This window comes from Podarcis cretensis, assembly GCF_951804945.1.
Source record: "Podarcis cretensis genome assembly, chromosome: Z".
NCBI lineage: Eukaryota > Metazoa > Chordata > Lepidosauria > Squamata > Lacertidae > Podarcis > Podarcis cretensis.
In genome coordinates, this window is record NC_137184.1 from 31,669,188 (window position 1) to 31,686,054 (window position 16,867).

The window sequence follows — 16,867 nt, forward strand, 5'->3', positions numbered from 1 at the left end:
ATTTGAATGAAGACCAGGCCTATTGGCTGCTGTTTTGCTCCTATATTCCTGGCTGGTGTCTTTGGTAATCCAAGTGAGCCCAAGGATTTTCCTATAACAAACATGTGCATCAAGGCAACTTACAAACACTTAAAACAGCTAGAAAGAGTTTTTAAAAACAGTAGAAGTAAAAGGTAATGGTAAAGGACCCCTGGACGGTTAAGTTCAGTCAAGGGTGACTATGGGGTGCAGCACTCATCTTCCTTTTCAGGCCGCTTTCTGGGTCATGTGGCCAGCATGCCTGGAGGCTTTTTGATTTTATAGTAGACTAATATTTTAAAAAATTATTTGCCGTTTAAGCCTTATGGCATGCAAGTGGTGTTAAAACGTAGTATAAGTCATAGCTGTCAACTTTTCCCCTTTGTTACGGTAAAATCTGGGTACGAGGCTGCTCTGCCACCCAGCTCGTCGGACTAAGTGTCCGCGGGTCCCTGCGGAGGAAAATGAGCTCAGCCTGAGACAGGAGCAAGCTGCAGAAGATCCAAGTTTATTGCACAACAGGTTCAAGGCGAGATTGAAAAGCGAGAAAGGGGTGACATAAACTTTTGAAACTTCCCTCCATGTCCCAGAATACAGTGCAAAATACATCCCAGTTACATCATGAATACATTAAAGAGAGGTTGGGTTACACAGATTACATCATGAATACATTAAGAAGAGGTTAGGTTACATGGATTAACATATGGAGGAGGGAGGGGGAATATGCAGAGTTGGAGATATGCGCAGATAAACACTTCCTGAGTACTGGTGATGAGAAGACAATGGTCCATGTACTGGCATTGCCCGGAGGAAAGGCTTGGCAGAGTGATTTGACAGGATTAGGGTCCTGACACCTTGCTTGAGGGATTATGGAGGACAGGGGAGGTGTGATGGAGTCCTAGAGAAATTGAGCAAATTGGCACGTTGAGTTTCTATGAATTTTATAGATTTTAGTCCCTTTTGACATTGACAATAGGAAATAGATTGATATATTGTAGCGAAGAAGAAGGTGAAGAAGGCATGCCCCCCCCCTTCCGTATCACTTTTCTTGCGAGGAATCCTATTCGGAATAAGGGAATTTCCTTTAGAAAAAGGGAAACATTGACAGCTATGGTGTGATTACTTTGCTTCTCCACATCTGATCACTATGTGTTGCTGGATGGTTTGGATTTCCAGGCTGTAATGGGAGAATAAATGCTCAGTTGGAAGAAGTCTCTTGATTTGCTGTTTCTTTTTCATCCAGATGTCCCACCCTAATATGTTGGTCTATCATTTTCAAAATCAAACATCTTTATTAGGACACCTTTATGAGGACTGGCCGAAACACCATAAAAAACGTGTGGAAGCGTGAGAGATTTCCAGAAATTTTCATAATACTAGATACGCCTGGCAGGTGTAATTTGCCCACGTTTCTCTACCATAAAATAACGTGCTCAACACACAATCCTGGTTACACACCTAGGATCACCCCCCCCCCCAATTATCCACTTGGCCAAGCCGCCTGAGCCTTGTTTCCACGAGATCCCCACTTTCTGTACAGCCCTGCACCTCCCCCAGCGTGGTTTTATTGCCATCTGGCTCGTGCAAAACCTGCTGGGTGCCGCTGGGTAATTTACAAAAAAAACCGCCTCTGCCTCTTGGACTCCAGCTCCCATCTTCCCTGGCTCGCTGGCTGGGGGCTGCTGGGAGTTGGAGTCCCTTCATAGCCTGAACTCCGGCGCTGTTTAAAAACCCGCCTCTCGGAGGGGAGGGGGACTGAAGGCACCTAGCCTCTCTAGGGCTTTCCTGCCCTCTATGGTGCACCCGCCCGCCCCGCCCACCAGCTTCCTGCTCACCCAATCGCCGCTCTGTCCCTCTTTTCCCGCGCGCCGCGCCGCGCTGCTTGTCGGGACAGGGAGCGGAAGTGGGCGAGGGGATCCCTTTTTCGCTGGCGGGAGGCGAGGTGCGCGCGTGTCTCTCAGAGGCAGCGCGTGGCGAGGGCAAGATGGCGGACGGTCCAGGTGGGTGCGCGGCGTGCGCTCGGGGTCAGGGCTGTCTTCTCCGGACCTGAGGCGAGGTTCGGGCGTGGATCTGACCTTTTCGGGTGCCCTCCATGCGGGCGCAGTGGGGCCTCCTGTAACCTGAGGATGGATCGCGCTTCTCTCGGGTCGCGGAGAGGATCGCCTCCGGGGAAGAACGGGAATTAAATGCTTAGTTTTTAAGAGGGGGAATGGGGTCGTAGGAAGAGTTGCTGAAGTTCACAGATGTAGCGGAGGGTAGTGTTTAGCTTTCTCAGCCCTGTCCTGAGTCCGATCGTGGCGAAGCACGTGGCTACTTGTACAGTGTTTGGAAATGACTCTCTGTGCATGCTCGGATGTAGTGGGGTTTTTTGGGGGTGGGGGGTGAGCGATTCCACAAAGCGAGATTGGCCCCGCCTCCGTCTTTCTTTTTGAGGAGGAGGGTGTTGGGGAAACTTTGCCGCCGGGTAAGGGTGCATGGGGCAAAAACCGTTTTTACTCCATGGTGCAGCCAAGTCTGAGCATGCTCCTTTAAGTCCTAATATTCCTTCAATTTCCACTTCCCTTCTTGTTATGTTAATAAATCTCTGTATGTTGGCCAACCTCCTTAAGTGATGATGCTTCAATAGGGAATAGCCACCATGGGGTTTTGGGTTCTAATAAATCTTTATATTTTCCCCACACTTTCATCAGTGATTTTTTTTATTATGTGATTATAGAACCCTTTATGTACTTTACCTTTTCCATACCAAAGATATGCATGCCGACCAAATCTGTTATGTCCCTCCAACTCTGTTGTTTCCTCCGCCTCTAACTCCTGTCTCCGCTCGTGCGCCTCGGTCTTTCTTTTGGGGGAGGAGGGTGTTGGGGAAACTTTGTCGCCGGGTAAGGGTGCATGGGGCAAAAACCGCTTTTACGGGGGATGTTGGCTTCTCAGCGCTGGTGTGTTGTGGGGAGAGGTTGCTGTTCTCCCACCTTGGAGCCGATTGTAACGTGTTCAATGTTTCACAGCATGTTTGTTTCCTTTTGGAGGTGGCGGGGGGGGGGAGATTCGCAGGAACTATTGATATTCCGCGGCTGCAGGAAATATTGCATTTTGAGGAAACGGGCTACTGCTATCCAGTTTGCCCACTTAAGGCACTAGGGCGCTTGCCCACGTGGGTGGCCTGCATGAGCATTGACTGCAGCCAATTTATCCCATGCAACTGTTTCCTCCAGTACCTCTCTTGCAGGTTTCTTTGGTCACCCACAGCACGCTCTTGGTTTCTCATACGTTGGAGTGCTTGTTATTTGTAGCGCCTGGCAACGATTCTTTTGCAAACCTAGAATAATGGTGTTAACTGTAATAGCACCATATATAAAGAATATTGTACTGTACTGTAAACTCTTACAACCATTTTCATGCCAAGGGCCCTATTCCTTTCTAGGTACCATGTGCCAGTGGTAGGTGGGGCCAGAGGCAAAAGGAGGCAAAGGATTAAATGCAAATTTGTACAGTAAACTAGTTTCTTCACACTCTGCTCTATGCAGTGCAAGAAAGAAGCATGAGCCAAGTTCAAGAATGGGTTCCAGACAGGCAAAAGCACAAAGCAAGGCTGTGGGTTGGGGAGTATGTATGGCCTGGGAAGAGTTCAGAGGGCTAGATGGAGAGGCTGGAGGGTTGCATTTGGACTCCAGGTCATAAGTTTCCTATCTGATCTAAAATTTGAAATCAGATTACTAATTTTAGGTTTGATTTTAGGTGGGTGAACAATGCCAAGTTTACTTCTAGTTCCATTTATTTGTAGTATTGTTTTTATTTTTTGTCTTTCTGTAGGCTCTGTCTCTAAGAAGCACAAGAAAAAGAAAGAACAGAAATATCTGGTAGAGGAAGATGTTGCTGTGAGTTGCTTTGTGATATTGCTTAATTTCCATACTAGAATTCTATTTAGGGCAAGAACTTTTAAACCTCTCTGCACCCTGTAGCCTGCATGGTTCTTTGCAGATTTTGCTGGACTACAGTTCCCACCATCTACTTCCTGGGAATATGCTGTTCCCAGGGGTGTGCAAACATTCCCTCTCCTGTTCAGCACTGTAGTTATAACTTTGGCTGATAATTGATGAGGGCAATTGATTGTGTAGAGGCATGCATTCTGGGCAGGAGCTAATAGTGATAGTATGCTCTCTTTGTAGAAGGCCCCTTATAGATAAAATTGTTGCATGATAAGGAAAAACAGCAACATGAAGAGTGCAGTTCTAGTTATTTGCTCTTTGTGTCTAGACTAGAGAATATTGTTAACTTCCAAGCTTGATGAGTAAAGAAACATAGTGGCCAGCATTCTTCATTGGCCGTTATAGTTACTAATCTGCCTATTTGATTGTTCCTAGGATATACAGTATTCTGAAGAATTCTTTATCAAGCCTGAATCCAGAGTGGCTCAACTGGACACATCACAATGGCCTTTACTTCTCAAGGTAAACAGAATTGTGTAAATGAACTACATATTTAATTATTAGTGTTCTATATAAAGCTTACAATATAATTAAATTTAACTAGAGCAACTAATTTACAGTATAATTAACTCTCAAAATTCAATTAAATTTACTGGCAAAAAGAAAAGTTGTTAAATTTTTGTAGCTGAGGTTTTTTTAATCTTTTATATTTATCTTTATAAATATTAAGATTCTTAATTGATAACCATATTCCTAAATATTTTACCTTTTTATGAATCTCTGTTTATGGATTGGGACAAGTCTTTGTTCTCTGATTCTTTTAAGTTCTTAACTAATAATTTGGTCTTGTTTTTATTAAGTTTAAATCCTGCCACCTGCCCAATTTCTTGGATCTTTTCTATAACTTTAAGGAGAGAATTATTGGGTCTTCTACTGTAATTAGTAAATCATCAGCAAATGCTTTCAGTTTAAATTCATTTTTATCTGTTTTTATTCCTCTTATATTCCTTGCTAATACCTCTGGGACCATAACAAACAGAAGCGGTGATGTCTGGTTCCCTTTTGTATTGTATATTGATTTGTTATCACTTGATTAACAATCAACAGTATTATGGTCAGAGTAAACAGCTTGGACTCCCCTTATCAGTTTTTCTCCAAAATTCATTTCTTCAAGAATTTTTTTCATGAAATCCCATGAGACATTATCAAATGCTATTTCCACATCTATAAACGTTAAGGCAGTTTGTTTTTCATTTCTTACTTCAAGATATTCTATTATATTTAAGATACTCCTGATGTTATCTTTAATTTGTCTGTCTGGTAAAAACCCTGCTTGATCTTGATGAATATATTCTTGCAGGACTTTTTTCATTCTATTAGCTAATATGTATGCAAATAATTTATAATCCTTGTTTAATAATGAAATAGGTCTATAATTTTTTACTAGGGTTAAATCCAAATCTTGCTTTGGAATTAATGTTATATATGTTTCTTTCCATGTCTCTGGGATTTTGCCTGATCTTAAGAGCTCATTCATAGTGTCTTTTAGGGGAATCACAAGCTGTTCACCCAATTTTTTATAATACTTTGCTGAGAATACACTCGGTCCTGGAGATTTACTTGTTTTTGCTTGGTTTATTGCTTCTGACACTTCCTGCACTGTTATTTGGTTATGTAAAAGTCTGAGTTTTTCTTCTTTTATTTTTGGTAAGTTACTGTTTTTTAAATATTGATTATCTTACTCTTGCTCTCATATCCTTTCTTATATAAGTAGGTAAAATATGTAACAAAGGCTTCTCTTATTTCCTTTTTGTCTGTAAATTTTCCATTCAACTTTATTCTATTTATATATATTTTTGTTCATTTTTCCTTATTTGCCATGCCAGCAGTTTTCCTGACTTATTGGCATATTCAAAATATTTCAGTTTCACACTCTTAATTTTCCACGTTATTTCTTCATTAATAATAATTCAATATTGTATTTGTAATAATTTGATTGCTTGTTTAACTGATTCTTTCTTTGGTTTTTTAACTAATTCTTTTTCTAATGTTGCACCCAAAATTTCTCTTTTCCTTTATTCTTTTAATTTCTTTTGAGTTGCATTTTGTTGGACAAACAGTCCCCTCATCATTGCCTTACTAGCATCCCACACTACTTGCTGCCTGGTAACCGTGTTAAGATTCAAATCAAACTAGTCTCCCAGAACCTTTTTTGCTTTTTTCAAAAACATTTTATCATCTAACATGTCTTCATTCAGTTTCCATCTAAAGGAGGATTGATTTTCCTTTTGAGAGCAAATCTTAACCAGTTACGTGATTTTTAATTGGCCGAGCGACTTGTTCTATATCAAATAGTTCCAATGAGTTTTAAGACATTGAGATTTGGCTCCACAGCATTAATTGTTCATTAATTCTTGCTTGCTTTGGATTTTTGTAGAACTTTGACAAGCTGAATGTGAGGACAGCACACTACACACCCCTTCCTTCTGGTTGTAATCCCTTAAAAAGAGAGATTGCCGAATATGTAAGGTAAGGCAAGATAGAGTTTAAGAGTAGATTTCCCCCACATGGTGTTCTTTCTGTAATCTGGGGGAGGAGGGTTAGTTATTAAACACTTGGGAAAGACACAAATGAGGCTTAGATGAACACAAGTTTTGGATGGGGCTCCACTGCCCACTTTAACTCTTCCAGGATTTTCTCTAGAGGTGACAACCATTACCGTCCTCCATGCATGTCGGCCGAGTGCACATAAGTGCAACTTGCTTTGACCCCGTTCTTCCCTTTTCCAGGTTCCAAGTGATCTGCTTGTTGGCAATTGCACACCATTTAGACGCGCCTGAAATGATTGCCACCTGTATAGTGACTTGCATACATCGGTCCTTACATATTGCTTTGTATCACAGCTGCAGAGTTTGGGGTGCTGGATATTCTGTTGACCCTACTATTATGTTTTGGAGGGCTTTTCATTCTTATTTAATACCTGCCGGTTACCCTAGTTTCTTTGTTCTATCCATGAATGCTTCTGTTTGTCACAATGTCTCTTAACTTTTACTGTGCCATGTAATTTATAATCTAAAAATTGTTAGTCACAAACTGTTTGCTAGTTAGCAAACTGGGAGGAGGGTAGGTAAAAAAGAGTTGAAGCTATGTTACTACAACCGTATGCCAAAAAAAGTGGCATAAATATCTAGCACAAAATTAGCACCACAATTCAGTATTGCCATGGACACAGTATCCTGCTTGAAATCCCTAGGTTATTAATATGTCTTGCTTTAAGGTAGATTTGGGTCCCAATTCAGGTTTGTTCTTTGAAGAGCGAGCAGAGTCCACGCCTATATAGATTATTGTTAACAGTCCCTGTGGTTCTCTTCCAGGACGGGCTTCATCAATCTGGACAAACCTTCTAACCCTTCTTCCCACGAAGTGGTGGCCTGGATCCGCCGCATCCTACGTGTTGAGAAGACAGGGCATAGTGGCACATTGGACCCCAAAGTGACTGGGTGCCTGATTGTATGCATTGAGCGAGCAACACGCTTGGTCAAGTCTCAACAAAGTGCAGGTATACCATCTGCTTTGTCTCTTTATCAAGCCTAGAAATGTATTGCTAGACATAGAAACAGCACAATCACCGGTATGGTGAAAAAAGTAAATTAAAGTGGCCTCTCCTGACTACTCTTCTGTCGTCTTCCAGGCAAAGAGTATGTGGGAATCGTTCGGCTGCACAATGCAATCGAGAGTGAGGTTCAGCTGTCAAGGGTAAGTCTCTGCTAGGCAGGAAAATTTGAGAGGTAGGTGTGTGTGTGTGTGTGTGTGTGTGTGTATGTGTATTCATGAACATCAGTGTGAATGATGGCAGTAGAAACGTTTCCCAAATTAAATTTAGCTGTAGGGGTTATGATGAGAGCAACTATTTCTTCACATGGATATCAGGGTAGCATGCAACAGGGATGAATGTTGTTTAAAATGCCACAATAAATCACTGTTAAAAATCACAAACAAAAATTAGATGCAAAACCAAATCAGAGTAAGTTTCAATTTTCAAGAGTAATTGACTGTTTCTTCAGACCAAAAGTGGCAGCACAATGCAAATTTCCGCTTGTTTCACTTTCTGCTGGGCAGATACCTTTATAGGAACCACAGGTATGCTGTTCTGGGTTCCATGATGGAAAAAAGGCAGGATATAAATATTTAAAAATGAATACATACTTTTTTGGCTTATAATCTTTGGAATGTTTCTCTTTGTTGTGAATCAGAGCTCAAATTGCCAATCTCAGTCTATCCTGTTTGCTATGGGAAGTATAGTTCTGTGTCCCTTGAAATCTGTTCACATGTATGGGAAGGGCAGAGTGATGATGCTGTTTTATCCATTCTCTGAGTGGTGCTGTTCTATCCTTCCTGCAACATCAGGATTCCTGTTCTAGGTTCTTGGTGCTGTGCAGCTTCCAGCTGCCTGCAGAGTAGACATAGAGCAAGCAGAACTGAGGCTCCCTTTATTGGGGCCTTGGTTTTCTAAGATTAATGACAGCTCTGACTGCCTATAGCCACATGGTATTAAAGCCACCCTTGTCATTACTAGAGATGCCTGGGGGCGGGGGACAACAGCAACAAATATTGATTTAGTGGTCTCTATGATCTGGGAGCAGGTTCATAGCCACTTTAAAGAAGTTGAGCTGCCTGCATGGTGGTGGTTTCTTCAGAGATCAATTGGAATTTCCCAGGAACATTCTGTGCATACTTGTGAAGCAGAGTGTGCACCATTGCTCTGCACTGCATGTAGCAATTGGAGTTCGTTTTGTTTTCTGGTAACCTTGGTGACTAATGATCAAGCTAGTTGATGAGTACAGCTCCCTGCTTGCCTTGATTTAGCCAGATGTTTTGCCAACTCATGGTTTTGCATCACCATAGCTGCTTTAACTTAGTCTTAGCAGTAAGCTTCTTAAGACCACATCGTACCAAACCAAAGTTAAATTTACTTGGTGAATGCAGTTGATAAAATGGAGCTTGGTGTGTTTGGGGAAAACACCTGAAATTTCATTCTTCCTTGCATGTATCAATCATGTATTACCACAAGGGCGCAAGCATTTTAAAGTGGTATCTGATCTGCTTCATTCTGCAGGCAATAGAAACACTGACTGGTGCCCTCTTCCAGCGGCCCCCACTCATTGCTGCAGTGAAGAGGCAGCTGAGAGTCCGAACAATCTATGAGAGCAAATTGGTAGAATATGATCCAGAAAGAAGATTGGGTAATGAAACTGTTTTGTATGAGGTCTGCAGTATCCTTGGTGGAGGAAGAGGGGGAGTGGGGGGAGTGCACCGCCCCCGACAGCATGATCCCAGTGGGGTGCCATCGCCATCACCTGCTCTCTGCCCCCCGGTACCGGAGCATGAAGCTCCGCCACTGTGCAGTATGACTGCTTTTCCTTTAATGCAGTCTTTGAAGAGCTGTGGTTGGGAACCAGGGACACTCCAGATACTGTTGGACTATAGTTCTCTTCATCCCCCACCATTAGCCATGCTAGCTGCGGCTGATTGAAGAGTGCACCAGCATCTGAAGGGCCACAAGTTAATGTGCCTTAAATCATGAGCTTATGCTCAAATCACATCTGCAAAACAGAAGCTGAAACCCCCCCACTGAAACCCTTTCTAGGTTACTTCCTAAGCCTCTCCAGCCTTTCTTCTCCAATTTTGTTCTGGGTGATTAAATCACTTCCTTGACCAGTTTGAAGTCTTATTTTTTCTTAGGATGCTTAAAGCATGGGTGGCTAACTTGTGGTCCTCCAGTTGTTCTTGAACTATAGTTCCCAATAGTCCCAGCCAGCATGGTTGATGTTCAGGTACGATGAGAGTTGTAACTCAGCAACATCTGGAAGGCCATAGGTTAGCAACCCCTGGTTGGAGGTGTTTTCTGAGCCAAATGATGTAAAACAGATCGCATAGCACACAGTGCAAAGATGACTTACATCTATCACCCAATACTGATGGCTCATGGATGCTTTCTGTTCGAACTCTTTTAAGTCAACAGAACTCCAGAACTCACACATCTGCTTTGACTGCCCTGTTATCAGGTATCTTCTGGGTGAGCTGTGAAGCTGGGACCTATATCCGGACATTGTGTGTGCACCTGGGCTTGTTGCTGGGAGTTGGAGGTCAGATGCAGGAGCTCCGGCGAGTGCGATCCGGGGTCATGGGAGAGAAGGTACGTTGCAGGGTATATGTCAGCACATGATTGTCACTACCCAAAGTGTTGAGTTCAGTACAGGGCTGACTCCCCTGTTCTGGTAATTAAACTTTGGGACAGTGAGTGGTTGGGAGATGTCAAGGGCAGGAAGCTTTGTTTCTGCCAGTTCTGTCCCCCAACCCACAAAAATTACCCATGGCCCCTATGAGACTAATTGCACAGAATCCATTATTGACTGTTTGTTACAGGTGAATAAAACTAGTGTTTCTGGAACTCTGATAACTTGATGTTTGCTGTGCCCATGTCAACTTGGCTTCCAACTCGTATTCAGTCCTCTTGTGTAGTTCTGCTCTCTGCAGGTCTCTAGAGTGGGGAACAAACAACCGCTCAGTAGTCCAAACCTTTCCCTGCATGTGATTTCAGCAAAGTTCTGCAGAGCAGGCTAGTGTGGCTGGTGACATCTTCCACATGGGGAAAGAGCTTTAGGCTATGTGAAGAGAATGTTGTAGAATTTATGAATGGTCAAACTTAAATAGATAAAGGTAAAGGGACCCCTGACCATTAGGTCCAGTCGTGACCGACTCGGGTTGCGGCGCTTATCTCGCTTTATTGGCCGAGGGAGCCGGCATACAGCTTCCGGGTCATGTGGCCAGCATGACTAAGCCGCTTCTGGCAAACCAGAGCAGCGCACGGAAACGCTGTTTATCTACCTATTTATCTACTTGCACTTTGACGTGCTGGGACTGAGCAATGGGGGCTCACCTTGTTGCGGGGATTCGAACCACCGACCTTCTGATCGGCAAGGTTTAACCCACAGCGCCACCCGCGTCCCCAAACTTAAATAGCTGTATGGAATTGCAAAGGAGAGGCATTAATGCTGTCTTTCCCAATCTGGTGTCTTCAATGCATATATTAGACAGCAGCTCTCATCATCCCTGACCATTCCTTGTTGGCTGGGGCTGGTGAGAATTGTAGCCAAAAACATAGGAAGAGCACCAAGATGAGGGGGTTGCTTTACCTTGTGGCTCTTCACTATTCACTCTTTTGTTTTTGTCTGTGCTAACACTTGCCTTTGTGTGTGTACCCCAATTCCTAGTGTGTTCAGGACATGAAGCTTGTACATGGAACTATCTTCTTTTCTCCCAGCCCTTTTGCTTTAGGCAGTGGCCTGCGTGCTGGGAGGGTCTATGGCTCAGTGATGGTTCTAGCTCAAATGCTTGGCATCTGCAGTCAGTGCAGGATTAGACTGCAGTGATGGAAACTAAGAGACTAAGAGTTGCTGCCTGTCAGAGTAGTTGGGGTGGATGGTAAAAAAAGACCCTGGCTTTTGTATCAGACTGCCTTCCGTATTCCCAGTTAAATAATATATTGGGGTGGTTTATGCTTCTAGGACCACATGGTGACTATGCATGATGTGCTGGATGCCCAATGGCAATATGACAACAACAAGGACGAGACGTACCTCAGGAGGGTGATCTTCCCCCTGGAGAAGCTGCTGACATCCCACAAGCGACTAGTTATGAAGGACAGTGCGGTGAGTTCCCGGAACTTATAGCTAAGGCACCACAGTCCATCGCTACAGCTTAACAATGTCACTTTTTTGTCGGACTGTCTCTTAGAAGAGGCATTCCTTGTTTTCTTACATTTCTGCCTTCTAAGATGATGTTTCACTGTTTGCAGAAGTACTTTTAAGAATCTTCAGAAAATGATGCAGCTTGACTGCTTTAGTCCTAATTTCTGCTTCCAGGGCTGTTTAAAGGTGGGAGGGGTGGGGGCAGGTACCTTAAGGGACTGAATGCCACTGTTGGTGGTTACAGTATTGATGGTGCAGGATGCTGTCCAGTATGGAGCTTTTCTTGCCACCACGCCATGCAAGCCTCTTGGTGAAAGAGGTATAATTTTTGTGGTATAATTTTTGTGGGCATAACTCCAAAGACTTGGGAGTACATGGATTGAAAATTGGAGAACAGAATTTTACAGTGATAGCTGTTGGTTGAAGCATGATCATTTTTACTACTTTCTGCTCAGGTGAACGCCATTTGCTATGGTGCAAAGATCATGCTTCCTGGCCTGCTGCGGTATGAAGATGGCATCGAACTCAATCAGGAAATAGTTGTTATCACCACAAAAGGAGAGGCCATCTGCACAGGTGAGAACTGGCAGCTTAGGCACTTGCTTTCTTAGGTTGTTTTAATTGAGTTATTGCAAACATAGCTGCTGGCTCCCTGGTGCCCAAACACCTACTGAATTCCCCATGAAGGGCCGGACACGCACAAATTTCTGTTCCAGCGCCATGCATTCTGCATGGTACCCATGGCTCCTGGGCATCCACGATTGTGAGGCCAAAATGGCACTCCTGATTACACATGTTTTGTGCTTTGTGTAAAGGAAGTGGGTTGTAGGAGGAGGAGGAGGTATTCTGAGCTCAGACCTTGGCTGCCTAGCCCAGTAATGTTTGTTCCAGGTAGCAACACAGATTCCAGCATATCCAGCAGAGGTTTCTCTCCCCAGCCCTGCTTCCCTTTTATCAGGCTCCATTGGCAGGTGATTATGGATCAACACTTCATTGTGGAGTGCATGCAGTTTCCTTCTTCCAGTGCTGGAATGGGTGGCAGTGACAATTTGCCTATTTAACATGAGACTACAGTGCCATCTAGTGGCAAATCAAAACATAGTTTTCTTTCTGTACTTTTTTCGATCTAATACGTCTCCTATTATGCACTGCTTTGGGTTTGGTACTTTCAGTAGGAAAGTGCTCGTGAAATGAAATAAAAATGTAATGGGCGGCATTACATATTTTGTTGGAGAGAAGATGTGTGTTCAACTCCACACTCTAGCTTTGAAAAATGGTCCTGCAGGTGTGACCTCAGATTATGGACGCCTGCCTTGGGCTGGGCAAAAGCAAAGTGTCTTGGTGAGTGAGACTGAAACGGTGGGAACAACTATGCAGCTTAGCTCTCCCCCACTGAGAAATGAGGCCCATCTTTCCTGCTGACTCCCAAAGTGTGTGGGGAACTACATAGTAATTTTGCAAATTGCCTTCCCCTTTTAAACAGCTTTCTTCAACTTCCCCACCTGCCTGCACTTGCTCAGGGCCACATGTGAAGTGATGATGAAGTTTATCCATTCTCTGAGTGTTGCTGCTCTGCCCTTCCTGCCACATCTTGATTCCTGTTCTTGGGTCTTGGTGTTGAGTGGCCTCCAGGCACCTTTAAGCCTTCCAGTGTTCTACTGGGGGGCATGGGGATGCATGGCTGGCTGCTGGCAGGGCCTGGGTGGAACAAGCAGGGTCAGAGACCTTTATGGGGCTCTGACTCAACCAGGAAGAATGAAACTGTCTGATCACATAGTGCTCTGGTGTGCTTTTTCCAAACAAACAAAAATCTGAGTGCAAGAATGTGGGGAAATGTTATTAAAATACCCTTGTGGGTGGGTGTTAACCTGTGTCTTGCTTACACACTTCATGTGCGTGTGTTTCTCACACCAGAAACATACATTCTGCTTTCTAGAGGGAGAACCTCCTTAAGTAGTAAATAGGGATGCTATGGGGGATGATGTTGTAAGTCTTACTCTGGTGGGTTACAGAAAGAGCATGTGTTGGGCAATGCCAGGTTCTGTACTGTGTCCTTCCTTAGGGTGCTCAACCTGTACTCTTCTTCCTGCAGCCATTGCCTTGATGACAACTGCAGTGATCTCTACTTGCGACCATGGAGTTGTAGCAAAAATCAAGCGTGTGATCATGGAAAGAGACACGTACCCTCGCAAGTGGGGACTTGGCCCAAAAGTGAGTATTGAGATGGCACTGCGCCATTTGGCTGTACAGGGGAGCAGATTCAAAAGAGCAGCTTGATACTTGCTCCTGGAGCAACAGAATGTTCAGGGAACCGGGTGCACCATCCCACTGGGCGTATGTTTGAACTGTTCGCTTGGTGCCTCAGCTTTGTATCAAATTGTACATGCTTGGCTGCACTTTCAAAGATCTTGGCCGCACCTTGCTACCACAGAAACAGGTAGAATCTCTGGTCACTTGAAATGGTTGCTTTTGCTGTTGTTGAGCCAAATGATGTTAAAGTAGACTTCAAGAGCACTCTGTGCAAAGATGACCCAGATCTATCACCCAAGACTGATGGCTCTGTTAGGGGCTGGACATAAGGGGTGTTGGGTCCTCAAGTCGCATAAGAGCAAGAGAGATTTGTTTTATTGCTGCTTGTGGACCTTGAGGGTTATGGAAATGGCAGCAATAAGAAAGCACCTGCCCTTGCCTTGTGTCATGTGTCTCCTCTGCTTATCTCCCCATAGGCTTCTCAGAAGAAGATGATGATCAAGCAAGGCCTGTTGGACACACATGGCAAGCCCAATGAGAAAACTCCCCAGGCCTGGAAAACGGATTATGTGGATTATAATAGGTAATGTTTGCAGCTCCCATTGCCTTAAGTGGGGGATGGGGTAGGTGTGCTGGTTTGGGGTGCATAAAGTGCATTGTGCTAGAAAAGGCAGAGGAGGGGTTTCCTTGGGGCGGGGGAAGCAGGCAGTTATCCCTTTCTAGCCTCCTTTCTATGGCTCTAGAGGGAGTCAGCCTGCTAAATGAAATAAGGAAGACTGCAGCTTGCCCCCCATGCATTTTGGGTGTGTTTACCAGCTTTCCGAACATCACCAACACCAATGTTCCAATTCTAGTATAAAAAGTTAGGCGGAACAGGGTTGAATTGTACATAATGCACCAGGTGGCTGAAGGATGCAAATAAAGCTGTTTTCCTCCCAGGGTTGCTGGAAAGGAAAAGATAAAAGAGGAAGTCGCCCAAGAGGAGCCAGAAAGACCACCAAAGGTTGGTTTGCTGCAGGACTGCATTCCAGCATTTTATTTTTATTTGGGCAGTGTCTGTTAGAGCCTACATTTTAGTATTGTTTTGAATGTGGGGGGATTTTTTTGGAGGGTGGCATTAAGACAGCAGGTAAAGATCTCTAGAATAGCTGTGGGTGGTATGATCATTAAAAGTTTGCTGCCACCTGTAGCTGCCAGCAGTACTGGTGACCGTCATTCACATTGAAGCTTGGTCAAATTCAAACTGTTTTGTGTGGCAAGGGATGCTTGAAAAACCTGCCAAGACTCACAGCTAACAGTACAATCAAAACCCTAAAGTAGTGCACTTTGCTCCTTGCTCTGCAGGTAACTGCATGTGAATGGCTTGAAATCCCTGGCTTTATCTCTTGTTGACACATGCAGGTGCCAAACATGAGCTCCTTTGCAAGATCTGTCTTAAAATGCTCCCATAGAGCAGCCTGTATAGTAGTACCCTGTCCTTGGCTGAAGCCTGTGTCTTGTTTCCCACTCAGCGGAAGCGGGAGATTGAAAGTGATGGGGAACCCGGTGCAGCAGCCTCCTCTCCCCCAGCCTCTCCAGAGCTGCAAGCAGAAATCAAGAAAGCGAAGAAGAAAAAGAAAGAGAAGAGGAAGTCGGAGCTTTCTGAGAGTGGCAGGGAGCTAAGCGAAATGGTAGGTAGGCCTTGTGTAACCCACTGTGCTTGTGTGCCAAGGAATCAGCTGGTATATGCACACTTAAAAGAAAAATCGATTTGTACACATATGTGCATGACAATTGCCGTGAACAGCTCAGCATTTATCTTGCATTTAGGAAGAATCTCACTTTCAGTTGTGGCTTTCTGATAACTCATGGATGCAGTAGCTTCTAGATATGTAGTTTGCATGTGTCTCTTGATTCCTTTGGGGTGAGGGACAAGGATAGGTTGAATGATAGAAGGAGAAAGTGAGGTGGAGCCCTCTGCAAGCAATTAATTCAGTTTCTTGCAGCCCATTGTGTGGGGTGACAAGGGAGACAAAGGCAATGATTCTTTTCACTTTTGACCCATTGCCATTCTTACAGTTGCCCAACTCCTGTGCGACCTACTCCCAGCAGGAAAAAAACACTCATTCCCAATACCAGAGAGGTAGCCAAAAAACAGAGTGGCTCTTCTGAACTCTCGTTGTTTCTCCTCTCAGGGCAGTAACACAAGTGTGAAGAAGAAAAAGAAGAAAAAGAAGCAAGAAGAAACTGAGAGCTCAGAGTAACCAGCAAGAACCATCCAGAGCAGGCAGCCTGGGCCAGCATAAGAAAGAGTCTGAAGGCCTTAATGAAAGTGCAGACTGGATCATTGAGCAGAAACTTGACCTGATTGCTGTGCAAATTAATGTACTTTTGTGGGGGGGGCCAGCATGACAAGCTCCCTCTGTCCTGTTCTAAGGATAGCTGGAGGAATTGGAGGCCACAAACCCACCCAGGCCTTGGTGACTGTGAGGAGTTGCCCTGAGCTTGTGAGACTCCTTTTCTGGGGGTAACACAAGGCAGCCCTTGATTTTGGCACTAGTAGCAGAGTCTTCCTTTGCCCCTCCTGCCTTCTTCCTGTTTTTCCCTCTGCTTGAATGTGCAGGAGCTGCTGAATGGTAGCGCCAGCTTGTCTATGGGTGGGGGTGAAAAGGGATTTTGTTGTGAGTGGTCAGATGCTTCACTTTAAAAATAATGCTTTTGTATTGACCTCCTTGTGCTTACTTTAACTCTCTTAATGAGCCAGAATCCAAACGTTTTCCCTCAGGGTACCATACCACCTACTGTTGCTTTTTAAAGCAGATACTGATTTGGGGGGGAGGAGAGATCACACCTAGAAGTCTTGGAAGACTTGCTTCTGGTCCTTGCAAGCTCACATTTTCCTTGGTCCCAGATGTCTTTCATTCAGCAAAATTGTCTTGC

The 16,867-nt window shown here is 44.3% G+C and overlaps 1 protein-coding gene across 1 annotated transcript; it reads left to right on the top strand.

Annotated features, from left to right (window-relative positions):
• Window positions 1-1,925: 1,925 nt before the first annotated feature.
• On the top strand, window positions 1,926-16,654 carry DKC1 (dyskerin pseudouridine synthase 1). The gene is made up of 15 exons (XM_079961862.1): window positions 1,926-2,018; window positions 3,832-3,896; window positions 4,383-4,469; window positions 6,385-6,476; window positions 7,322-7,506; window positions 7,639-7,703; window positions 9,064-9,190; window positions 10,013-10,143; window positions 11,516-11,659; window positions 12,154-12,274; window positions 13,791-13,909; window positions 14,425-14,531; window positions 14,888-14,951; window positions 15,460-15,618; window positions 16,123-16,654. Exons 1-15 carry the CDS (start codon window positions 2,003-2,005, stop codon window positions 16,189-16,191), a joined length of 1,551 nt encoding a protein of 516 aa, XP_079817988.1. The 5' UTR covers window positions 1,926-2,002; the 3' UTR covers window positions 16,192-16,654.
• Window positions 16,655-16,867: the final 213 nt, after the last annotated feature.